Source organism: Ambystoma mexicanum, chromosome 6p, assembly GCF_040938575.1.
Source record: "Ambystoma mexicanum isolate Mex_15411 chromosome 6p, UKY_AmexF1_1, whole genome shotgun sequence".
Taxonomy (NCBI): Eukaryota; Metazoa; Chordata; class Amphibia; order Caudata; family Ambystomatidae; genus Ambystoma; species Ambystoma mexicanum.
In genome coordinates, this window is record NC_090935.1 from 414,614,254 (window position 1) to 414,641,635 (window position 27,382).

Here is a 27,382-nt window from a genome sequence, read left to right on the forward strand (position 1 = left end):
GAGTGGGGTATGCTAGCTAAATTGCTGATCTTTAAGCCTGAAAATGAAGATTCTAAACTCGGCGTCAGCACTTGACCAAAACAATGGTGTTATCCTGGGCAATTCAACTGACCTTCCTGTTCCTCAAATGGAAAGTATGCCATGTAATGTAAACATATTTAAGAAAAACAACTATACTCTTTGTGTTTCCTCGTACCCGTCCCAATTATGTATTCCCACCACCGTGCTCCTACATCGGTTCTGTAAACCGGTCCAAAACAGTGCCGCACTCTGTACTGTTCTGCTTACAGCACCGTATGTTTCACTGCACCTGCAACGGTCAACCTTGTCTGTTAAATGCTTTGCTGCTTCTTTCATGCCTAGTAAAACACATAACATAATGTATTTTTAACCCATTTCTAAAGGATAATACATACTGAGTATTTAATAGCTCGAATTACACTGTTGATACATTGCAACAGTACCTGCACAAATCTGTTTTAACTAGAATTTCCCTTTTATGATTTAAACACATGAAGAGAATACTGCAATTGAGAATGCTAATGATGTATTATTTGTAAAGCGCTTTCACCAAAGCGCTGTACATAGAACATGTGCAGGCAAGTTAAAGGATAGCACCTCTGGCCTCGTGATCGCAAACGGGCTGATGGGCGCCGTGCATTACAAGTGTTGATAACATGAAATCGGCAAACCATACCCAGGTGACTAGTCATAACTACAATTTGGGATCATGATGTAATTACATACATTACCCAAATGTAAGTTACTAATAGGCAGGAGAAAACAGGTAGCATGGCAGTGGACCATGGCATGAGAACATTTTGCACATGCATTGTCGAAGAAGTGGCCATGAAGGGTGGAGACTACAAAGGGTGGTTGCCACTCGAGATGTACTGTGTCAAAGTCTACTGCCTGGCTCTGGGGATCTGGGAGTTAGCTTGGGTTCTGGGTGCCTCCCCAATCGAGTGGATGATGGGCCCAGAGGAGGGACCAAGGGGTGATCGATCCCCTGGTCAGCTCCCCAATCGAGTGGATGATGTGCCCAGTGGAGGGACCAAAGGACGCTCCGCTGGTCAGCTCCCCAATCGAGTGGATGATGGGCCCAGTGGAGGGACCATAGGTCGATACCCTGGTCATCTCCCCAATCGAGTGGATGATGGGCCCAGAGGAGGGACCAAGAGGCAATGCCCTGGTCACCTCCCCAATCGAGTGGATGATGGGCCCAGTGGAACGACCAAAGGATGCTCCCCTGGTCAGGTCAGCTTCCCAATCGAGTGGATGATGGGCACAGTGGAGAGACCAAAGGGCGATCCCCTGGTCATCTCCCCAATGGAGTGGATGATGGGCCCAGTGGAAGGACCAAGGGGCGATCCCCTGGTCAGCTCCCCAATCGAGTGGATGATGGGACCAGTGGAGGGACCAAACGACGCTCCCCTGGTCAGCTCCCCAATCGAGTGGATGATGGGCCCAGTGGAGGGACCAAGGGGCGATCCCCTGGTCAACTCCCCAATCGAGTGGATGATGGGCCCAGTAGAGTGACCAAAGGACGATCCCCTGGTCAGATCCCCAATTGAGTGGATGATGTGCCCAGTGGAGGGACCAAAGGGGCGATCCCCTGGTCAGCTCCCCAATCGAGTGGATGATGGGCCCAGTGGAGGGACCTGGGGCGATCCCCTGGTCAGCTCTCCAATCGAGTGGATGATGGGCCCAGTGGAGGGACCAAAGGCCGCTCCCTTGGTCAGCTCCCCAATCGAGTGGATGATGGGCCCAGTGGAGGGACCAAGGGGCGATCCCCTGGTCAGCTCCCCAATCGAGTGGATGATGGGCCCAGTAGAGTGACCAAAGGACGATCCCCTGGTCAGCTCCCCAATCGAGTGGATGATGGGCCCAGTAGAGTGACCAAAGGACGATCCCCTGGTCAGCTCCCCAATCGAGTGGATGATGGGCCCAGTGGAGGGACCAAAGGACGATCCCCTGGTCAGCTCCCCAATCGAGTGGATGATGGGCCCAGTGGAGGGACCATAGGTCGATACCCTGGTCATCTCCCCAATCGAGTGGATGATGGGCCCAGAGGAGGGACCAAGAGGCAATGCCCTGGTCACCTCCCCAATCGAGTGGATGATGGGCCCAGTGGAACGACCAAAGGATGCTCCCCTGGTCAGGTCAGCTTCCCAATCGAGTGGATGATGGGCACAGTGGAGAGACCAAAGGGCGATCCCCTGGTCATCTCCCCAATGGAGTGGATGATGGGCCCAGTGGAAGGACCAAGGGGCGATCCCCTGGTCAGCTCCCCAATCGAGTGGATGATGGGACCAGTGGAGGGACCAAACGACGCTCCCCTGGTCAGCTCCCCAATCGAGTGGATGATGGGCCCAGTGGAGGGACCAAGGGGCGATCCCCTGGTCAACTCCCCAATCGAGTGGATGATGGGCCCAGTAGAGTGACCAAAGGACGATCCCCTGGTCAGATCCCCAATTGAGTGGATGATGTGCCCAGTGGAGGGACCAAAGGGGCGATCCCCTGGTCAGCTCCCCAATCGAGTGGATGATGGGCCCAGTGGAGGGACCTGGGGCGATCCCCTGGTCAGCTCTCCAATCGAGTGGATGATGGGCCCAGTGGAGGGACCAAAGGCCGCTCCCTTGGTCAGCTCCCCAATCGAGTGGATGATGGGCCCAGTGGAGGGACCAAGGGGCGATCCCCTGGTCAGCTCCCCAATCGAGTGGATGATGGGCCCAGTAGAGTGACCAAAGGACGATCCCCTGGTCAGCTCCCCAATCGAGTGGATGATGGGCCCAGTAGAGTGACCAAAGGACGATCCCCTGGTCAGCTCCCCAATCGAGTGGATGATGGGCCCAGTGGAGGGACCAAAGGACGATCCCCTGGTCAGCTCCCCAATCGAGTGGATGAGGGGCCAAGTGAAGGGACCAAAGGACTATCCCCCGGTCAGCTCGCCAATCGAGTGGATGAGGGGCCCAGAGGAGGGACCAAGGGACGATCCCCCGGTCAGCTCCCCATTCGAGTGGATGATGGGCCCAGTGGAGGGACCAAGGGGGCGATCCCCTGGTCAGCTCTCAATCGAGTGGATGATTGTCCCAGAGGAAGGACCAAGACATGATCCCCTGGTCAGCTCCCCAATCGAGTGGATGATGGGCCGAGTATAGGGACCAAGGGACGATCCCCTGGTCAGCCTCCCTAGGTCCCCGCGTGTTGGCATCTCTGCAACACACTTGTGTACGTCATGCTTCTCCATCACTGTGTACAGACTACAATCCTTTCATTCTTTTTTCCTGATACTATTCCAATTCATAAAACGGTGACAGAAGCAGTTACAGAGCCCCATTGATATGCTCTGGAGGCCCCGGGGATATGTGCCTGATACAATGTTGCACGTTTGCAGGTCTCCTACTGCGGGTGTAGTCACATGCGTGCTCTGGAGAAGTGTGCTTGGAAAAATGTTGCCAGCTCATGCTTTCCCAGCTACATGTTAGACTGCGCAAAATAGGGAAGTACTAGACCAAGGATGATACAATGCACTCCTTTCTTAATGTAATTTCATATCAAATGTATTGGGTGCTGGGGGTAACACCTGTCCTGGCACGTGGGCAGGAAAATATCAAACAGGAGACTTATTAAATTCTTCGAAATATAAAAGTATCAATTCATTCTTTCCCTACTCAGTGTTCTCTCGCCGAAAATGCAGGCCATTAAGCAGACTTTAGAGGAGCTTTCTCAAGAAAATGGCACCAGAAGATACCAGGAACCCTGGGCCTTGTTCGCTGCTAGCAAAACACTGAAAGCTTCTACAGGCATGTCCCCTCTCCAGCTAGTTTTAGAATAGTCCCGGGATGTTCGGGACATTGAAAAAGGAATCCCTGTCCCTGCTAGCGTTCATCCAGGTTCGCTGCTGCCAGTGGTGGGCTAAATCATTGGGCCAGATTCTCAAAAGAGTTTCTGGCACAAAGGAAGGGTTGTGCTAGTGCATCCTCTTGGTTTCCATCAAAAACAGTTGTCCTCCAGCTTGTGTGCATCTATAATTCCCTGTTTGCAACAGCCACAGGGGGGTGTGCAATGCATGACATGGTCATTGCTGACCCTATTATGCATTAATTTAAAGCACTCATTGTGGCAGCTGTAATTTTTTAGTTTGGGCTATTAGGTGGCAGAGCCACCTAGTAGCCAAAACGATGGCATTAGAGTGCAGACAGGGACAAATAGCATATGAGGAGGGGCACAAAGCTTAAAGGTGTTGTTTGGTTATTTTCCCACTCATTGACTGCCCATTGCCATGCTAATCCATATGGTCATTCCCACCCAGTTCTTGCCCCTCCCTGCCCAATACACCTACTCATGGGAACTCTTTTAGCTTGCTTTACCCAAGCCATACCATCAAACTTTGCACTTGAAGTGCCTGTCAGTGTTTTTTTAAAGCAATCTTCTGAGAGTTAATCGCTTAATTGGAGCTTCAACACACTACTGGTGTAATAAAAATGTCTAAGCAGGTCTGTCTTAAGTCAATCGATTTATAATTGCTATGCGTGTGTGTCACTGAAGTTCTGTTAAAAACAAGCTTTGACAAAGTCAAAAGTTTTGGCTATTATATGCCCAGGTACTTGCACCATTTTGCACCTGTTAATACCACTACGGCAGTGCCTGGCAAGTACCTTTCCCATGCCTACACAAAAGCCCAAACTGCTGGCATTGCCAATGCTGATTTCTGTCTTAACATCGGATTGTTGGTTTCAACTTCCTCTCTATTCCCAGCAAGGCTGACCTCTTCTTCCGTCATCTTCACCAGACATTTCTTTTGTCCATGCTAGAGCCATCAAATTAATCCCCTCCAAGCCAGCGGGAAGGTGCCATTGGTGAACACGCCCTTTCTAAAGTCCCATTCCATTCCAGTAAGATTCTAGTGTGAACTTTGCGAATATTAAGATAGGCCCAAGTATACCAATAAAGAGACAACTGAATAACGGACTAACTCCAAATGCATGGGAAAACCCTGTTTTTTTTCCAGATACAAACCGCTGCTGGGAGACCGTACAAAAGACAATCTAAAAATGGTGTTAGGAACCATGAGGTTTTAAGCCAGGAAAACATCATAGCTGATGTCATAGTGTTCATCATAAAAACATCTGCTCTCTCACTCGATTGGTTAGTGGAATATAGAATATATAGTTATCTATAGGTGAACCTTTTACTATTGGTTCTTTCACAAGTGCCAATTCCTCCTAGATACATCCTGCTAGAAATGACATATTTCAATTGATATATTTCAATCTAACCTGCCATTCGTTGGCACTCTACTACAATAGTCGATAAGAAGAAATTGGTTTGATTGGTCAGTTATTTGCTCAGGAACTTTTATGCATTGCCAAAGTATGTAGTGGGGAAGGAGAGATGGGCGAACCGCTATGATCCATTTTAAAGACGTTACTCCCTCCTCGTTCCCATGCTTGAGGCCTTATCTGCCAGTCTGTTTGTGGCCTTGGCATGGTGGCTCCATGTCTGGATGTGCTAAGGAAGTGACTGGTGTACTATCTAATTTAGCTTGTATTAAATGACCATTGTTTCGATCACGTGGTGAAGGACCACTGTTCAGAACTAATTTCCATCTATTTATTGGATTTTCTGCTGTCTTAACGTGTGTGTTTTCTTTCAGCAGCCACTTGGGGCATTGTACATGAATTCATTATGGGATTAATTGGCAAATAGCTACTTGCACCTGGCATTCAAGGATATCTCTAGTTTCCAGTGCTACCAATGAAACGAATTAACTTTAATAATTGCATGCAGTGTGCCCCGGGAAACGTTATCTTCTAAACAGAACTCCTCTCGGCACACTGACCTTGGTGCTTGGGCTACTGTCTGAGCATCGTCAGGCCTGTAATTTTATGTTAAGCAATTTCATGTCAGTATTTCAGAATTAAGGCCTTGCAGGGTTTGGTCTGAGCAATGGCAGTACTTCTGCTCTTTCTTTGCCATGTTGGTGTTCTTCATGTCTTTTGCATGCGGCCATTTAATGTATTCCTTACCCGTGCATGCTGCAATCTCTCCCTACCTGCCCATCTCTATATTACTTGCATGACCCCGTCTGGGTATTCTACAACCTGCCCCTGCATCAGTGAATGCAAACTACTTCTCGCCCTACTTGTGTGGCACAGCCTATTCTACTCTTCATGGCGGCTGCGTCAACGTTTCTCAGAGTGTATGTGGCCATGGCCAGACCCGGTGCAACTCTCATCTCCATTATCACACCATAAGCTTGACATTTCCAGTAAGCCCCAGTTTCAGATTCTCAATAATCTCACAGTCTAGTAAGCGCCCTGCTGGACACGTCCAGTAAGGTTTTTGCAGGCTCGGCATTCCCAGCAAATTCCTGGTCCATGTGCATCTCAACTGGAAAGACATAACACTTATCCATAGACCTCCCTGACAAGTGTCCAAGTTCCATATGTGACACCTCGAGCTAGTCCTGCTTTTGGCTTCCAAATGCATGCTGGAATTTGTAGTTTAGTTTTTCCCATTGCAAAGGTGAGACTACGAATCCCAGCATGCAGTTCGAAAACAAAACACTGCACTGGCTCAAAGATTTCGCATGGTGCTGGGAAACCTAGCAGCTATGCTTCCACTTGGTAAAACATAATGGTAAGCAGATTGAGCCCAACACACAAAGAAAAACCTTTCCAAATATTAATGATAAAATGGGTCTTTTATCCCATAGCGTGAGTACAGCTTCACTGCTGGCTCCTAGAAATATCTCACTGATGGCATTCATTCACGGGTAGATGTCTCATAATTTCCATCAAAATACTGGGTCACAGGTCAGCATGGTTTCAAATTAACATATTCTATAACTTTATTATGCCCCAGCATGTGCTGCTTTACCAAGAGCAACATTCAAGTGCGTGGGGCGGGATCTCGGGAATGCACGCTGTAAGAGAACCTCAGAATGGCATCGGAGAATAGAGACCTTGTTTCATATTCAAAGGCCATATTCAAGGATAGGTCCCCCGAAAGTTGCTAGTAAGTAAGCAGAGCCCAGCATGTGGTGACTATGTAATACATACATGCCTAAAGCTGCTGTAAAGACATATAACCTCTGATGTACTTACTGTTTGCCACGCGCCAGCATGAGTTTCTGTGCTATTTATTATACCATCTCTAATAAAGCTCTTGCCTGATATAATGGAGCGGGTGCACTCATTTTACTGTCTTCTTTTTTGTCTTTCCAGTAAAGAGCCTAATTGGCGAGAATGTCCCGATTATGTATCTGCCGGTGAAAACAGCTGTTTTTTCAACTCTACAAACACTTCAATTTGGACGCCATATTGTCTTAAGCTCGTAATTGGGACCCTCTCAACACGCGAGCGCTGTTTTGAGATTGCGGATTTAGGTACAGTGATGCTTATAGCATACGTCACCATTACTGTATATCTGTTGTATGTATTATATGACTTGAAGGATTCGTTTCCAGCACCGGCGTTCCTACTTAAGCCAAAGAACAGGGCCACCATAGAAGTAGTGGGGATCGCCCACTGCCGTTATGGGACGGCCGGCTTTCCTTTCCTCCTTATTCTACTTCAAATGGAAAGAGAAGTAGGGGGCACTCACAATTATACTTTTCCTGCACCCTAAGGACTGTCTCCTTTATTGTACTGTCACTGTTGTACCTTTAAATATACCATCGACAATTCTGCACTGTGGTGAGGGGTGTGAGGGAGATTGTGTGTGTGTTTTTCTGTGTATGTATATATTATATATATATATTTAAAAAGGAAAGGTTTTTAATTAATCATAACCACAGGATTGCTCTGGGCAACGTTCCAGGCCATTGTTTTCACAGCATGCCATGCTATTACTGTAGGGAGAGAACATATGAAAACTAGGACTGCAGGGTCACATTCCTTCTGCACAAGACACCCCATACATGTTTCAGCTTCGGTGGGTGTCACCAGTGAGCTGTATTTATTTTTTATTTATGTTATTGTTCATTTATAATGCGCTTAATACCAGCGAGTAATCTCTAAGTGCAGGATCGGGATTGTAACCTCTGTTGCGCCACGTTGCCCCTGAGCTATCCTTCCTTCGGTGTAAGTTAAGTCTCTAGGCACGGCATGCTCAGGACCCATGTCTGGGCATACCTGGCACACTTTTGGTGACCTTGTCAGAAATTAAAACTGATGGCTGGAAGCTATGGAATGATTCATAACATCTAACTGAAAAGAGAAAAGTGATGGCTGGAAACATTGGAAGGAATCATAGCATCTAACTGAAAAGAGAAAAGTGATGGCTGGAAACTTTGGAAGGAATCATAACATCTAACTGAAAAGAGAAAAGTGATGGCTGGAAACTTTGGAAGGAATCATAACATCTAACTGAAAAGAGAAAAGTGATGGCTGGAAGCTATGGAATGAATCATAACATCTAACTGAAATGAGAAAAGTGATGGCTGGAAGCTATGGAATGAATCATAACATCTAACTGAAAAGAGAAAAGTGATGGCTGGAAACTTTGGAAGGAATCATAACATCTAACTGAAAAGAGAAAAGTGATGGCTGGAAGCTATGGAATGAATCATAACATCTAACTGAAAAGAGAAAAGTGATGGCTGGAAACTTTGGAAGGAATCATAGCAACTGGCTTTGCCCTGGGCATTTCTAAAGAATGTTCTGCTAGTTCCTTCCTTCAACTGATTGATTCGTGCAAAACCTTCAAAACCTTCCACGCGTTTTTGAAAATGTTTCTGTAAGTGAGAGGGGCATGCGCAGAAATGGTTCCCGAGCCTTCTGTGCCTAGGTTCCCAAGGTACACCTCACTCATGATGCCCAATAAGATGGAAACCGGTCTGGGATTATATGCGTTTCAGCACAAACAAAAACGGTTCTATGGCAGAAAAGATTAATATGCACTGTGCTGTCACGTAATTCAGAGAGAAGAGGTAGAAACAATGTCCTGGCTGTCCCTACTAGAAGAGCACCCTGTCCCTGACAGGAGTGCCTTACCCTAGGTAGTGGATGGTATGCCGCCTGTCTAACAGGGATAGTTGGAGAAAAATCTGTCCCTCAACACTACCAATTGAAATCATTGTGCCAGTTTTTGTTGGATTTCGATTTAAAACAACCCGAGAAACAACCAATCGGCTATTGTGTACACACAGGACTGGTTATTAGATCCTGTCGACATAGCTGAATGACTGGTGAACCCTGTTGTTGGGACAATATGTGGTCACATTGCAGAAGATGTGTGAACTAACATTACCAATTTACATATGGTATTTTCCTATATGGCCCCTTGTTTCTATTTCTACCTTGGCAGAAAGATGGCAGACAGAGGATCATTACATCAAATGTAGGCACCGCAGTTTAGGAAAATCAGGTCTTAAATCTCTCCTCGTAGCTGATGATGACAGGTTAATGTATTATCTCACAAAGGCATTCTATTCCACCATATTGGACCCTCATTGCAAATGGTGGCCATGAGAGAGTGGTGAGAGGATAAGACATTACACGAGGAGCTCCAAGACCAGAAGCAACACTGGTCCAATTGTCCACTAAGATTCGGCCAACCACCCACACAGTTTCAATTGATTGCTCAATAGTGGTACTTGCCCACAGACATATTCATCGCAACTGTAGGCTGCATGACTGGTGATGCAGGGTGTCATCACTCCGTGAGCTTCACCACCACGGCCCTCATTTGAGCCACTGAACGTGGGTATTAGATGAAAAGTGCGAGTGGCATCATTGACGTCTGGGTCCCACAGAGAGTGTGTGTGCCGCTGCCCATCATAGCAGACAGTTGTGGGGCTCTAGCGCCAGGTGTAGCTGAGATGTCGAGTCCAGCTCCACTTGGTCAAAAGTGGACTCTTTCTGTGGCCTTAATTGGGGTTTATGTATTTTGTTCAAATGTATACTGGTTAGACTTGTTTACCCTATTTGTTTCCCATCTCTTTTACTGCAGATAGGTAGAAGGTGGGTTATGGTTAGAAATACATAAGGGAAGGGCTCGGAGCAGGGTTGCAAGAGTCTCCTCTGCATTTGGCAGTAAACAAATTGAATTCAACCACTTTAATTCAGCCAAATCACATAGATCTGGAAATTGTCCATACAAACCCCATTTTGTCTCTTAGGTGTCGCAGTCAGGTCGGTTTAGACAATCGATTAACTTTAAAAGAGTGCTGACCCATTCAACTGGTTAAAATTTACATCTCACAATTGGCATCAATCAAGCATTACAGCCCGCTCCAAAGCCCAGAGCTATCAGCGATCTGGACTATTGATCAAGCATAAGGACAAGACCAGTCATGACCAGGTGCAATGTACCAGCCAGATGAAAAGCCCAGGGACATGTACAGTACTTCCCAGAGAGAGTGCATCAAATCATGGCCCATGATCCATTTCCACAATCGATAATGTAAATCAGATGATTTAATGTAGCCTATTGTGCAACAACATTATGATGCACCCCTCATGTAGGCCGGCTGCACCGCCTTTTCCCACCAGTTGGGAGGCATGATAAATATATGCTCTGCTGTTAACAAGGCAAATCGCATTCATTACATCTTCATCAGCATGTCCATCTAATTACTGGCAATCACCTAGACCTGCTTCACTGGGATAGCTTTCCCATTGACTAAGATATCCTAGCTTTTCCCACAAAGCAGCCCTGAGATTCAATACCATGGCCCTGGGTTCTGAAATGTAATGACACGTGCCAATGCGGAGAAACTACTCCGGACTCAGTTTTAGGTTGCAACAGCTATAGTGTCAGCTTTAGTTCATTGCAGTGCAAAGAAAAATCAGACAGAGTATCCCCATCTGAGAAGTGTCCCCAGACTCCTTCTGGTGCACTCTTTTTATAAGGGGCACACAATGGTACAGTAGAGGGTGTTTCATTAGGTAATGCTTATTCTGCAATGGAAATGTTGCTACTTCATGTGTATGTGAAGAGAGCAGTGTGGGCACCTCTAATTGATTCAATGTGGTTGTGTTATTGTAAAAATTCACTTCATAAGGTATTGGAATGTACCACTGAGGCCTAGGCACCTAGCTACAGATAAGTTGCAGAAATGAGAACTAGGACATATTCCTAGTCCATGGTTTGCTCCCAGGGTGCTCTTCCATGAGAGCTGCATCCATTTTCAATACTTGCTTTTTCTATTATTCACTTTTTTGTAGAACTATATTGAAGTTCAATTTGCAGACGTTTTTGTAAAACAATTTCAGGTTTTAATCAGAAAGCGGATCGCATCTCCAGATCAATGGCGTGGCACAATAAGGCAATGCGTTTGGAATGATTCCATCATCAGCGCTATGCACCACATTTCTTACATACAATCAACAGTTTTAAATTGTGTTTACATTTTCGTGCACCAAACACCCGTGATCAATTGTGAACACACCCAGTGATGTCCATATCATGAAATATTCGGGAATGTCAAATAACATCTGTATATACCCAGGATGTTGAAATGTTCGCATTACCTATTCGTCCGGAGAAAATCCGGGAGGCAATGAGTGGAAGGAAAAACGTACAGTAAGGGCATGTAAAGAAAGTCAGCGAAAGGTAGTCACTTTGCCAACATAAACACTTTGTATCCCCTGGTTAAAAAACGTTTCCCTGATCTTATTCTGATGGCTACGATCTGTGTTCAGACATAATGTGAATAAAACAAATTGTTAATGTGGCGTGTCTGGGAATAATAATTCTGTGTACAATGTATGGTAAGGAATGAAAGAAAAAGGCAACTGCACTGCTAAATGCTACCTGACACTTCATGCCGCTAAAATAAACACGTTCGAGCGGTCCTGTACCTAGATTCAAAGGGTAATTATCATGAGTGGAGTGGTCTCATGAGTATTTGTATATCTCTAGGAAAACTAGTTGGAAGCATTCACTTACCTGTCGCTAACCTTCTGGATCGTAGTGGCGTGCAAGTGATCACGCAAAATGCGGGCCAATGCATGCACACATGCAGGTATTAGAATGTGATAGCCGGTGTTGCTAGGCGACCCCACAAAAGCCTTGTCTAATGCTCGGCGGCCTTGCCTCAAGTCCCGTGCCTAAATGGCAATGGAGACACAGGATGTCGGCCATTTTACGGTTGGCATGGTTGTAAAAATGTATGCTCTTGTACGTGGCCATGTTGGGGTTGGTACCCAAATGTGTAACATGCTATAAAGATATGAGTGCAATGCATCCTCTGGTGTAAACGTGGTGGCTGCATAAGTATCCGATGGGTCAAAGCTAATTGGGGGGGGGGCGTAACATGTAGGTGGGGGTACCTGTGATTGCAGAGGACCTCGATATGTACCTCGCCTGTAACAGGCAAAATAATCATAGTAAACCAGTGTGGTTTGATGTGTGGTTAGATGATGTAACAAAAACTAGATGCATAGTCTAATGGGTGCTAGATTAGTTTTATCTCTATGTAAATTTAGTTACAGCCTAGTGTATCTCGTAAACCTCCAAGGGAGTTGCAATTACGGTGTGAACCTAAAGGTCCATGTTGTAGCACCTGGGGCGCCCCTATAGTCTGTGCTTATGATGTTCATGTGCATTATATCTCATCTTAGCATACATTTGTCTGTTAGATGTTACATAACAATTTCTTCTGGTTATCCATATTCTCACATTAGTAGTCTCTCGTTGTTGATTAGATATAGCACATAAAGTTAATCTGTTCATTGATTCCCCCAGGTGTCATTGCGCCTAGGCGGTCAATCCAGTACGTTTCTCGTTGATCGAGTTTAAGGCTCACATTTTCATATGCATTATTTTCAACGATGGTTTCCACAATTTGAAATCGTATGTGGCTGATATTGTTTGATTTCTCCATCCAGTGTCTTCTCACTGCGGAATTGGTATTTCTGTTTCTTGTACATGATCTGTGCTCATTCCAGCATGTTTTAGCTTGTCGCTTAGATTGTCCCACATAATAAGTACCTGGGTAAGCGTGGGTAAGTACTTTATACTTTGAGATAATTTGAGGGTCCTTATGTCGAGTTTTCACAAGCTGGTCTTTCAGATTTCTACTATAAGCAAAAAAGATCAGGTAAAAAATGTTTTTACCAGGGGATAAAAAGTATTTATGTTGGCAAAGTGACTACCTTTCTTCACATGCCCTTACTGTAAATGTTTCTTTCTACTCATTGCCTCCCGAATTTTCTCCAGATGAATACATAATGCGAACCTTTCAACATCCTGGGTATGTACGGATATTATTTGACATTCCTAAATATTTCATGATATGGATGGATATCACTCGGTGTGCTCACAATTGATAATGGGTGTTTGGGGCGCGAAAATGTAAAAAAAATGTAAACTGTTGATTGTATATAAGAAATGTGATGATGTAATGATCCGAAATGCATTGCCTTATTGTGCTACGCCATTGATAAGGAGATGCGATCTGCTTTCTGATTAAAACCTGAAATTGTTTTACAAAAACGTCTGCAAATTGAACTTCAATATAGTTCTATAAAAAAGTGAATAATAGAAAAAACAAGTATTGTAAATAGACATAGCTCTCATGGAAGAGCACACTGGGAGCGAGCCATGGACAAGGAGTATGTCCTAGTTCTCATTTCTGCAGCTACTTCATGAGTATCCCATCTCCTGCTCATATTGTTAGACCTGTCTAGTCACATGTCCATCCCTCCATCTCCTCGGTTCACAACCTGCCTGCTCTTGACGGGTCACATAGCAAGACCTTGCACTTGCCTTCTCACATTACATTCATATCACATGCTTATGCCTTTCTCACACTCGCTAGGGCAAAACCTCAGTTGAGGACTTGCCACATTTCTGATCGCAAAGCTTCATCGGCTTAACAGCCGGCGGGGACATCCACTGACAGCCCTCTGCTGCTCCACTGCTTATAATGTCACAGAACAAACATGGCTGTCAGCATTCATTGCAAATGGCCTTCCATAATCATTGCATTCTCCCAAATGGGTGCGCAGAAATGATGTCATTCATACCACCCATGAGCATGTAGAATAACATTCTTCTGATATTTGAGTCACATGAATGTTTATCTGCTCATACAGGACAAGCCAAACCTGCAGACAGTACCTAATAGATTTTCCGCAATGAATGCCACTAGAATTGTAACTAAAACTGAACTGTGGTCTAATTGTACTTTCTCCCACTCTTGCTTATTTAATTGAGAAGTAACAATAGTTTTTGATCAATTACATGAACTGATGGATGTGTATGTTCCCCACTTAACACAGAAAATGATTTGTGGCTACTCAATAGCTTTAAATCAAGAGATGATGGTGAAATCCCTATGGTTATTTTCTAATCTGATTTTCTGAGAGATGTTTTACTTGTAACAATATATCACTGTATTTATTCCATTTGGTGTTAATTAGAGAAGCCTTCAAGATATGGGGATTGTTTTGGTACTGACTATTCACAAAGGGATTCTTGCTAAAATCGCAATTATCCACTTGTTTGTAATGGAGTGACTTTTTCCAAATGTTTTCTTAGAAAGCTCCCTATATTTGAACTGGAGGTGAACTTCCAGCTATGGCTAATGGGCGGAGCTGTGGCATATGTAACTTGGCTCAAATGGCTTATTTTTCTTCCAAGCTGTTTTTAAACCCACCATAACTTTGCTGGTGTTTGCCGCACATGCCCCAAATCTCCAATCACACAACTGTCAGACTATATTGAACTGATGATACCTAGTAAGGGTAAAACCAGGTAAACAGTTGTCTGCAGCTTTGAGAATGGCATGTCTTGGGCAAAAGACTTGTATTGGGCCTCATTTTCATACTCACAATGCTTTGTTCATAGGGCCCTGAACTGGAGATGACCTTCCAGTGATGGCTACTAGGCCATGTGTGACGTTGCTCAACAGACTTATTCCTCCATATCATGGGTTTGTGTAATAAAACAATGGGTTTTACGTTTTCAGTTTAAAGATTGTTTTGACTTCTTTCTGTTTGGAATTATAGCATTTTCAAATAAATCAGATTAAGGAACTTGGGGCACTTGTGTTTAGTAACATTGATTGTTTTTGATGGCTCAAAATAAGGAAAAATATTTGGAATGAAGGAATCTGGGGGTTGGTTATTCTTGTTCAATTTTCCTCAAAGTAGCTTGGGTTACAGGGGCTTCCCTCATTTGTTGAAATACAGTCAAAACACCTTGACAGTCTTTTGATGGCAATGACAATGTTGTCCTTCATTTTAGCCATCTAACAGCCTGCTGCCTTTGCTACCAAGAGTCATTCATTTTGGTCCTAGATGTCCTTTTCCCACCTAGAGAGGTGTTGTCACTTTCAACATCCCCTCAGCAACTCCTCGTCTAAACCCACTTTAATGTGGACTCTGTCAACTCCAGTGGGAGGGAGGTTGTCTCTACACTCTAAGGAATAGTCGCACAACACCTCATAGACGTGCACCTTAAAGGGTGTGGCTCAGGGTAATGCACCCCTTTCATCCTCATCTTCACTTCCTCTGTACTCCCTCCTGATCAGTGGTTTTCGAAAGCTTCAGAACAAGAGTACCAAAGAGATGGTGCCCACCTTCAAGAGAGATAAGAGCTCACAGTCGCTATATTTTCTGGTGATTAAGAAGGACAAAGAGAGGTCTGCGTCCCACCATAAATTGGTGACTACTGAATTTGTACCTGTACCAGGACACATTCAAGATTGTTCCCTTTGCCCAGGTTCTCCAGTCCCTCAAACTGCAGAACTACCTGGCGTCACTAGACTTTCAGGATGCCTTCTTCCATGTTCTTATTCATCAGAAACACAGGAAGTACCTGAGGCTCATGTTTGGGTACGCCCATCAACAGTTCATGGTCCTGCTCTTTGGCCTCTCCTCAGCCCCAAGAATCTTCACCAGGCTTTGGTTATGGGTAATGCACATCGCAGGAGGAGGAAGAGTCACAAACTGCACAACCTGGATGTCTGGCACATTCGAACTCGCACACCAGATCTGGTGTATGCCCTCCTGCAATACACATATCATCTGTTACTCAGTTTGGACATCACCCTGAATTTCACGAGGTTGTATGTCATACCATCACAGTCGTTCCACTTCATAAGGGTGGTACTGACAGTGCTTTCCCTCCCATGGGATGGGTGGTGAACAACCTGCAGGAAGTGCAAGTCTTCAAAACCTAGAGTCCGGTCCCAGTTTCAGACTTTGTGTCTTCTGGGTCTCATGGTGTCCAGCATCATGATGGTACCCAGGGCCCTGGTTGTGCATGAGGCTGAAACTGTGGCTGCTTTACTGTCATTTGTCTCAATTTCAGGACAATGAGAAAGACCTGTTCCACATCTCAAAAAGGTGTCACAGGATCATCTCTGCTTGGCCCTGTGGGACAATGTGCTAAGGGGAGATCCTTTTTGACCTCACTCTACATTGGTTATGCAGTCTTCCCTGAGGAGTTGGGGTACTCACATGGACAATCCGCCCATGAGCAGACTGTGGTCCGCTGCTGAGGCAAAGGAACACACACCTCTGATGGAATTGCATGGTTTTGGGCTGTCCCTGATTGACAACCCGTGGCCATGCCTTACCTAAAAAAGCAAGTTAGTATGGGGTCACAGCCTCAGTGCAGTCAGGCAATACAACTCCTGGCTCTGCCTACAAAACCTATGCCCTTCTCTTCTCTAAGTAGAAACCAACTCGGAGGGTGAGGCCAACCCTCCTTCACAAGGTTATGTCAGTGTTACATCTTCTTCCTGTTTTCTACCCTCCACTTCATCCTTCTAAATTGGAGGAGGGGTTTCATCATCTTCAAGAGGGATCATAGCTACCATGTCTCTCGGACAAGTGACATATAGAAAGATCACCAGCCTTAATTTCTGAGTGCTATGATCTGGCTGAGAATAAAATGCCTTACGGACTCAGGGACCAGTCTACCAGAGGCATGCTGGCTATGTCTATCCTACAGAGGGGTTTCCCTCTTTTTGGCACCCATCGGTTGGCTAGATCATTGTTAGAGCAGGAAGCCCTCATTGGTCGTGCTGTGCTAGAGTTTCCTGGTGTAGGTGGTGGGTCCTCACTCTCCTATTTCCTCAAGGTTTTGTACTGCTTTGGGAGTCTATAAAATTGGGAATGTATGGGAAGAAGGGATCTATCAGAAGAACAAATTACCTACCTCTTGGTAATCTCTGCTCTGATGGATTCGTCCTTCCTTGCACAGCTTACCTGTCACCCTACCAACCTACGCCTTGTGGCAGCTAGTTTGTTCATATCTTAGCGTTCAGCTCCCTCAGTTGCTGACAGCTACGGAAGATGGCAGAACTGAGATCATGCAGCTCTGTTGGCTCCATATATATCACCCCTGATATATCCAGCTTCATTGGCACATAAAGGATCGAAGCAGAGCTGACACAAAACCACAATGATTGTGGCTAAACACGTTTCCAAAGACAGCTGGTGTTGGAGAACATATGCCTAAAATAAGGAATTTGTGGGAGAAAGTACCAATCCATCAAAACAATCATTAACTAGAAGTAAGTAATGTGTTCTGCTTAGACCCCTTAATAGTAATTATTGCAGCAGGAGAAAAAGTGTATGACGTTTTGAGGCAGTAATTGCAGCCAAACCAAAATTGAAATGACAGAACACCAAGATTTGTTCTAAATCACAGATATGTTCATTGCACTCAGGATCTCATTTTCGTTGAGCTCGTAATTTGGCAGCAGGGAGCAATTATGTTAGCACTGCAATGTAAAAGGCACCCGCTGCCAAATGTTCAGCATTTGCATGGCAGAGTTCAAAAGGGGAGGGTAAAGGTGATGTACATGCGTGTAATCCCCCTTTTACTGTGCAAATTGAGTAAACACTGCCTGCCATATACAAATAGCAGGTGGCATTTACAATGGATCCCTTTAGAATCTGCTTGCTTTTTGCTTGTGCAAAAAAGCCACCGGACTCCATAGGGATCCCTGATATTTGTGCCGCCATAAACATGCATATCGGTGCAAATTCTGATGGATTTGTTTAGCGGAGAGAGCATCAGTAATGCAAGTTTCGTTCCACCCACTCTTCTCTGCAATAGATAATTGATGAAAATGGGTTGTACGGGAAATGCAATGCGTAGAAGCCTTATGCATCGCTTTTATGTATTGCACTTCCGGTACGCCAGGCCCAAAATTAGCCCCTCAGTGTTCCCAACTTCCCAAGTGTTTGTGTTTTTAGCGTGGGGACCTTGCTCCATGCTCAGGCATGGACTGTTCAACCTGCTCACACTGTCGAGAACAGGCATTAAAAGCTGCTCATAGTCTTCTTCCCCAATTAACTAGCCACCCAACCCCCCCTCCCCCCGAGTCTATTTATTAAGTTTTCTTGTTCAACATTTTATAAACAATGTGAACAGTGATTCATGAATACTAAAGCACTATCATGAATGTACCCCTAGCCGCAGCAGTAGAACAACCCATTAAGGAGGATGGGGTCCAGGCCCATCTAACCCAGGTAGAACGGCAGAAGTGTAGAACGATGAGATGGGAGAAGGCTTATCCAAGCAGAATGGGATGCAGAGGTGAAACCGGCTATCTCTGCCAAGTCAGCAAGAGCTTTCCCCGCTGGCATGTGGCAAAGATTGAGATGCACCACCTGATGCCCCGAAACTGTGATGAAGCTGACCAAAGCTGCCAATTCTCGCGAGAGAGAGAGAGAGGCAATAACTTGATGTCACTTCAACAATGCAGCACTTAACACCCAAGCACTCATTGCTACCAGGCTGAGGAGGCTGGACCACGGGAGGCCGAAACATGCGCTATGAGGGGTAAAAAGATGGGAAACACTTGCAACGGAAGAAATTACAGACCTGGCCACGAAACGGTCTGTTCGCTCATTTGCATATCCGGTCCCTTTTTGTGAAGGTTTCTAAAGAGAACGAATATCAGATATTTAAGCCTACACTATTAAAATAATGCTCATTTTGAAGTGCTGTGAGAGATATGGGGAGGTGATGCAGGGTTGCCAGACATTTCGTCGAAAAAAATTCGTCGACAGGACATTTGGTCGAAACCATTTGGTCGAAAACCAAATGGTCAATTTTTTTTTTTTTTGTTTTCACTTTTTTTTTTTTTGGGGGGGTCCCCCCCAACCCCCTTTTTTTTCTGAAAAAACCTTTTGTTCCCTAAACTACAACCTAAAAAATCTATATATAAATTAAAAAAAAATTCGACCATTTGGTTTTCGACCAAATTACGTCGACCAAATGTCTTTCGACCAAATGTCTTTCGACCAAATTTCCAGACAGCGTGATGCAGATGTTGCTTCCCAGGGTGAGCATGCTTGAAAGTATCCTTTTCTTGACATTGCTATGACGTCACCTGACTCATAGCAAGGTATTGAATGGCTGGATGTTTGTTGAACGTGAATAATGGAACAACCATAAAGCTTATTTAAAAAAGAAAGATGAGGTAGATCAAGATGTAGACGTGTTTCGGAAGGGAGAAGCGTCACAGTGAATAGGTAAAACACAACCAAAGCCCATGTCTGTAGGAATACATGAAGAACTAGACTATTGTGTATGCTGCATCTGTGGGAAGTAGTATGCTTTGTTGGTTGTCTCAGCTATACTCCAGGTCATTGCAACTTGGCCTTAGTTGTGTGTATTTGTGTCTATTAAGGCAAATACAGTCCAACTTGTCTAGGTCTCCCTCTCTCTAGTATGTTAGGTGAAGGACTAAGGATCTTTAAGATCCAAGGAAAATTCACAAGATGTGTATCCATCGGACCATATGACCATCTGCATTTAACGAAGTCAGTAAAATGGCAGGGTCGTTGTTTTGGGGTATTCTTCCCCACCTAGCTGACTTTTTTAGTTGTTTGTGTTCATTCTTTTTATTACCTTGTTTGTCTTAATTATTACTATTGCACACATTTTATAAAGTCGTGAATATATGTTCTGTGAAAACTAAAGAAAGACAATGGATATCTTTGTCTCATTATAATTGTTATTTTATAACTCGCTTAATACCAGGAGTGGTTTCAAAGGCGCTGGATCGGGATTCCAACCGTTGTTGGACTGCGTTGTCTCACTTCAAAGGAAAACGCGTTGCCCCTAAGCTATCCTTCCGACCCAAACCTATTCAAACCCATTTTATCATATTGCACTAAACAAAATATCACACAGCAAAAGATAATAGTGTGTCATTTCCCACACACAAAACCCAATATGTAACAGGGCTGCATCAGCACATGTAAGTGAAGTCTGGGGGAATATATAGGGAAGATCAGGGAGGGAGGATGGAGCAACTGCAACTTTTCATCAGCAGTACTATGACATACACATACCGTATACCTCAAGGTGCATTCCCCGCCATGTAGAATGGTGGCAGTTACTTGCATTACTGATCGGCTGCTTTAGAGGAAGGCAGCCTATGTTAACGTGCACTGGAGATGTTGATATCGACACCTTTGTCCACAATTGTGCCATTGGGGAGCATTTTCCAACAAGTATAATTTCTCACTAATCCCCACTGCATCTATTCCATAGAGAACCATAAACTCTTTATTAGGTGTTTTTGGAAAGCGCTTATAAGCTCGCTTTCAGTCACTTCAAATCATTTTGGGAACAGGGAGGATTGTGAAAGGTTGTACCCATGTTCAGTGAAAATGGATTGACCGGCTCCGTCGTTGTCGAACACAGGGCACCAACGTGGTGGTGTGGTGGAGTGGAATTAGTGGGCATTGGGTGGCATGGGAGAGTGGGGCTAGGGGATATGGGGCCTACTAGGTCTCACCACAGGGGGCATAGGTCAGCAACCCCTTGTTGGTTACAGGTTACAAGTTACAAGTTACAGGTTACAAGTGTAGAGGTTACAGTAGGATGCTGCTGCAGAGGAAGTGTGGAATTCGCACATTAGCTAAGATACCAGGAGTGTATGGGGTATCAACAAAAACTGATTTGGCAGGTGGGATTCGACAGATGGGATATTCGGGGAAGGCATGCTTCATTGGCAACACATAGACCTATGTGACCATAATGGCGAAACATATGGGATATAACACCCGGCCCATCAACGTGGATTTGAAAATAACAAAAACCTTATCATAGGAGTACCACCAGATGTGCGGGCCTGCTTCTTTATAGCACAGCAGCGAAGCTAGTATTAGGTATCTGCCCAGTGGCCTAATATAGGACAGTTGTATACTGTCAGACTGGATGTGAGCATGGAATGGGCAGGGCGGTTAATATGCCTTTGAGCTTCACACTGTGTGGAAGAGGTACATATTTAGAGCGCAGCAAAGCATCAAGAGGTCATTGTGACAGAGTGGCATCTACGTGAGTGGGCAATCCCAAGATTGTGTTTATTTTGTAACACAAAATGATGCTGGTGAGTCTGTCTCAGAAAGTGAGCTCTGCTAGGCAGGGCTCCTTTTCCAAATGATATATACTAAAAAGCATAGTGTACATGTATTTTCCTGGCACTGCCCTTTCTACTGGTGTTATTTATTTATTTGCATTTGTAAAGCACGCAAGCGGCCCAGGGGTCATCGTGGCGCTGTTACAGAACACTTCCCTTGGGGCTAATCACAGTGATGAGACAAGTACAATCGAGTATGCAGTGTTAAAGAGTGGAATATATAGTGGTAAGAAACGGTAAATTATGCTGTAGCTTTGGTTACAGTTTGAAGCAAGTTGACCGTTTGACAGCACATTTGTACATTTTGTTTGGACTAGCAGAACAGTACTGTTTTCAGCTTTTTGCGGAAGGTGGTGTAGGATGTTTCATTCCTTATTGCGGTGGGCAGTGCATTCCAACTTTTGGGTGAAAGATGCTGAAAGCTGGACCCTCCTTCTTTAGTTCTTTTGAAGGTGGGAATGTGAATCTTGTTGGCTAGATGGGATCTAATGGGCCTTTTGTAAGGGTTAAAGGTGATTCTTTCAGACAGGTATGGTGGTGTGTCGGAGGAGAGGCACCTGTCAGTAATGGCCAGTGATTTGAAGAGTATTCGCTCTTTTACTGGTAGCCAATGGACATCCTTCCTGGCTTGTGAGATGTGTTCCCGTTTGGGAATGCTCAGAGCGGCCCTAAGAGCATTATTTTGTATGACTTGAAGTTTGTTGAGGTTTTTTGTAGAGGTGCCTAAGAATAGGGCATTGCAGTAGTCCAGTTTGGTACCTACTGTGGCTCTGGCGATCGGTAAGCAGTTTTTTGTAGAGAGGAAAGGCTTGACCGCGTTGATCAATTTAGTGGTGAGTGTGGCGGAGGAGGCTATTGCATTGACCTGGCGGGTCATGGAAAGAGAGGAGTCGAGGTAAACTCCTAGAGTTTTTACCACGGTGCAGACTGTTATGGTGGAGTTGTCAATGTTAAAGGTTCTGGATTGTGGAGGGAGCTTGTTGAGAGTTTCAGTCATGCCTACTAAGAGGATCTCTGTTTTGTCCCCGTTTAGGCAGAGGCCGTTTGCAGCCATCCATGTCTGTGTTCGCTGAGTAGATTTTGGATAGGGCTGCTGCATCTTGTTAATAAGTACCAGATAGGGGGAGTAGCACCTGAGTATCGTCTGCGTAATTGGTGTATGCAATGTCACGACAGTCCAGGTCTTTAAAGAGTGGGAGGGTGAAAATATTGTAGAGTGTGGTGGCAGTGCACGACCCCTGTGGGACCCCACAATGAATGGTGGTAGGGGATGTGCAAGCAGTGTCTGAGAAGACTTTCATTAGTCGTCCTTTTAGGACGGAGGCCACCCAGGTGATGGCTTCAGGTGAAAAGTGGGCCTAATTTTTTAGGTGCATACCTAAGATGTCATGGTTGACAAGGTCGAAGGCAGCGGACAGATCTAGGAGGAGGAGAAGTGCTGGTTTGCCTTTGTCCATGATGTCGCTGAGTTGAATTTTAAGATCGAGTAGGGCTGACTCTGTTCCGTGTCCTGGACGGAAGCCTGACTGTCTTTTCCCTAAGATGTGGTTTTCTTCTAGATACTGCTGGATTTGCGTGTAGGCGACTTTGTCCAGTATTTTGAGCAGGAAAGGGACGTTGGTAATGGGCCTATAGTTGTTGGCAATTTCTCGGTCTAAAGTGTTTATTTTAGAAGAGGGCACACCCATGCTTCTTTTAAGCTGTCTGGGACAGTGTTAGAATTGAAGGAGGCATTGATGAAGGATTTGAGAAACGAGGCAAGAGTTTCTGCACAGTCTTTGACTTGTTTAGCTGGGCAGGTGTCACCTTTGCAATTAGATGGCCTAATTTTGTTCACTATATCGATGACTTCGCGTTCAGGGATTTCCCCGAATTTGAAAGGTGTTATTGGATTTTTAGTGACCACTGGCTCTGCGCTGGTGAAAATGGTTTAATTGGAACAGGAGGTTAGTTTGATATGCTGTGTCAGATTTTTATGGTGTTCCTGGTTTTTTTTTTGCAGAAGTTCAATTTTTTTTAGTAGGGCAGTTTGTATTGTGTTACACCAGTTTTGATCTTTGACAATCTCTAGGGATTTGGTGGCTGGTGTGGTCAGTTCTTTGAAAATTGCAAAGAGTTCTTTGAAGTCAGAGTTGGCATTGGCAATTCTATCATTGTAGGACGCAGATTTAGCTGTGATGATGGCTTTTTTGTATTGGGTGGCATGTTTTTTATAAGAGGCTAGCGTGGAGGTGGTGGGTGAGCTTTGCCAGTTATTCAGCGCTTTGCGTTTTTGGGTGCAGAGCTCTTTTAGTTCAATGGAGAACCAGGTGTTGGAATGTTTCAGATTATTGGCTTTTTGATTCTGGAGAGGAGCGATGATGTCTATTGCGGTGCTGATAGTGGATTTGTATATATCCGCTAGTACCGATGGGTCGGAAGAGTTGAAGGGGTTGGCAGTGAGGGGGCTTAGATGAGGTAGAATCCTCTCTTTCGTGATGTTTTTTGCACTTCTCGCCATAGCTGGGGGGATAGATTTGGGTTTTTTGGTGTAGGTGGCAGTGGTGGGGATGAAGAAGTGTATGAGAAGGTGGTATGACCAAGGGGTGGGGGTGATGGAGCTGATGTCGATTTCACAGTTGTTGTCAGCTACCCAGTCAAGGTACGACCCTTACAGTGCGTGGGCGAGTGCTTTTTTTGGTCAAAGCCTAATTCTTGTAGGGCTAGTGCCAATGCTCTGGCTAGTTTATCATTCTTGTCATTGAGACTGAGGTTGAAATCGCCTAAGAGGATTGTTTTAGTGGTGGTTTTTAGGTTATCCCCCAGAAGTTGTACAAGGTTGTCATTGAAATCCTGTTAGTGGGCCAGGAGGGCGGTAGACAAGGTGGAGGGAGATGGTAGTATTAGGGGAGAGGGCAATCTTAACTGAAAGGGCCTCTGTGTTCCCTTCTCTGTTGGAGGGGGTTTGTCTGACCTCTAGGTGGTCTTTTTTATGAGTGCTACCCCACCTCCAACGGAGGTGAGACGGTCTTGCCTGATGATGGAGTATCCTGGAGGGATGGCTAATGACGGAACGGGTCCGGCAGCACTGTTTAGATTTTGGGGGGAGAAGCTATTTTTTCGTTGGGGATGTCCAATCCGGTTGTAGAAGTGATGGAGGATAGCATTGGCAGCCTAGGTGGGGCTGGTTTAGTTGTGGGTTTAGCTGTATTTGTGGAATGCGAGATAATTACAGGGTGTGGCGCTGTATTACAATGGTGTCTGGAGCGGAGACCTAGAAGTTGGTTTCTGGTGCTGGTGGATCTCGGGCGTGTAGTTATGGTTGGTGTATGGCGAGTCGCAAGGGTGTTGCATTTGGTGAAGAATGAGGTAGGAAGTGGGTGGGAGGGATGTTGGAGGGGGGTAGGTGTATGGTGAGGAACATATTGGTTAGGCGTGAGTTACTGTGAGGGTTGTGCATACACAGTGGCAGATGGTCAGTAGGCTAGCCGTTGGTTTGTAAATGCGAGCGGTGCAAGCGAAACTAAGCATGCATAGTGGTGACTGGGCAGTGGGATACCTAGCAAAGCAGGAGAGCAGAGTTGGTGTCTGTGGTCATTAGGCAGCTGGTAAGAGATGAGGGCAGTACAGCAGGTGCTTAGCCTAAACAAAGGCATTAGAACAATAGGCTAGGAGATGGTCAAGGAATACAAATAGTACAGCAGGAGCTAAACATACATCATGGCGACTGGGTGGTGTGGCAGTGCCTGTCAAGTCCTGAGAGCAGTGTTGGTGGCTGAACATACAACGGTATAGATGGCAGTGCAAAAAGGAGTAATGCAATACGAGATGAGCAATCACAGTGGTGGGCGGGTGAGCAGGCGACCAGGCACGGGTCAGGCTACAACAATGCCGCACGAATATCAGCGCAAAGGACAGAGTGATACTTTACAGCAAAGATCAGCACTGGGCTAAGTGGCGGCTAGGGCCTTAGTCATATAGAGTAACATTGAGATTCAAATGTGAAGCCTTAAGGCATCGACGGTACAGGCATATAGCAGTGCAGTTCGCTAATGGAATAAACATACAAGTATGAGCAGTAACAATGGGTGTGTTTTGGGCATAATGCAACGCCAGGCAGATATGATGCAGTTAGGACAAACTGATAAGGGTTGCATACACCATTTGGGGAGCGATCATTTACAGTCAGTGGTGGGCGGCAGAGAGTAGTTAGGCATGCTTCAATGGCAACACATAGACCTATGTGACCATAATGGCGAAACATATGGGAAAGAACACCCGGCCCATCAACGTGGATTTGAAAATAACAATGGAAAAACCTTATCATAGGAGTACCACCAGATGTGCGGGCCTGCTTCTTTATAGCACAGCAGCGAAGCTAGTATTAGGTATCTGCCCAGTGGCCTAATATAGGACAGTTGTATACTGTCAGACTGGATGTGAGCATGGAATGAGCATGAGTACTCACGGATGTGGGAGCCAGGCTCATGGCAACATAAGGTCTTGCTGTCGGCACGTCCGACATGGACAGACACAGACAGGCCCTTATGAACACGGCCCTTGAGAGATACGGCTGGCTTCCGCCTGCCGGTGACGACTGGCGGCGGAAGTAGGGGGGTCAGGTCAATCAGGTGCTGCGTCGCAGGATGCAGAGTCGGCCTTGGTGGTTATGTTGTTGAGGCAGTGGCGGCCATTGAAGGGGATTCTGGGTGATGACAGTCAATGGATAGGAGTACAAATCACCAGGCACGGATGTCGCTGGGCGATTAGGAGGTATTTCAGGATAGTTGAATCACGATAGCATGAAATACTTGTTGATCAGGCGACAAATGCATTAATGAGCTGGTAGATTAGGGATCCCATACCGTGGCTCACAGGAACTCCTAGGATGCCGCATGGATGGCGGGCAGATCGGGGGAAGGCTCCAGCCTTCTCCATCGTTGGAGTGGGCTTCTTTGGGGGCCGACAGAGTTCTGGGCACCAGTGTCAACCAACGTGTTTCTGAAGCTGTCCTGTAGTTTAGAAACATGGTGGAAAACAAAGTGACAAGTACATTTTCCACACACAGCCTTCTGATAAATAAATGAATTCCAGCCATGGGCTGCCCTTAACAGTGGGCTACCAGAGCTAACCTGTATATAGCTGTACATCCCTAAGGCCCAGTGACAGATTCATTGTTTGAATATGAATATACAGCTGTGTACAGGTAGGTATAGTGGCATCTAAGAAGATGCAGTTATGCATTTCCAAAATCTATTTGTTGTAATTGTATTGTCGCACTGGTTTCAAGTGACTCATACCACTGTCAGAGTTTTGTGTCTGGGGCTGACTTACACTCACAACAAACTGTTGCATCCAGTCCTAGAGTCTCCCTTTGTTCTCTGCTGGGAAGCCTTGACAACGTCCCACAAGACAGAACAAACCCCCAAGTGGTTAGAAGGGGTCAGGTGCTTCAGAGGAAGCCTTGCTAGCACAATGGGGAAATCATCCCCAGGAGGAAACGACTGAATTCTCTTCGATGTAAGGCACATAGGGAGAGGGGCAGGCTTAGAGCAGACCAGGAAAGAAGTTGCAATCAGGAGAGGGGTTCAACCAGCTTGGAATTTCTTAGGCCACAAACCCTTTCTGTGTTGCCTTCCTTCTTCCTGCAAACAAGACACTCTGGTAGCTGATTTCAGAAGGCAAAACTCTTGTTACAACAGCTGAGAATGGCCCTTTACAGAAGACTTGAAATTGACTAATCCACTGTGATAAACTTAGTATATAAGTGGGTGAGACCCCCATTATTTCAATCATCTTTTGAAACAAGAAAAATAAGGATTTCACTTGAATTCTATTGGGATACAGACTGCACAAAGCCATTGAGGTGAAGCTAAAGCTTTCCAAGGAGGGAATCAGGCACTCTCCTGAACTACTTCAAAGGGAGCATTTGACGTATCTTGCTGTTAGACAAGGCCTTCCTGATGCTGGGACAGGGGGCGGTGCCCAGAACCCTGTCGGCCCCTGCAGGTGCTCTTTGGCATCCTTCCTGGCTCTGAAGTTTCCCTTATC

General features: G+C 45.4%; 1 protein-coding gene across 3 annotated transcripts in view; it reads left to right on the forward strand.

Moving 5' to 3' along the window:
• Positions 1-27,382, forward strand: part of GHR (growth hormone receptor) — a 1,187,134-nt gene that overhangs the window by 1,067,460 nt on the left and 92,292 nt on the right. For all 3 annotated transcript variants that reach the window (XM_069627210.1, XM_069627212.1, XM_069627211.1), the window contains one exon: positions 7,233-7,393. In XM_069627210.1, coding sequence (XP_069483311.1) covers positions 7,233-7,393 — 161 coding nt within the window. The remainder of the gene's footprint in view (positions 1-7,232; positions 7,394-27,382) is intronic.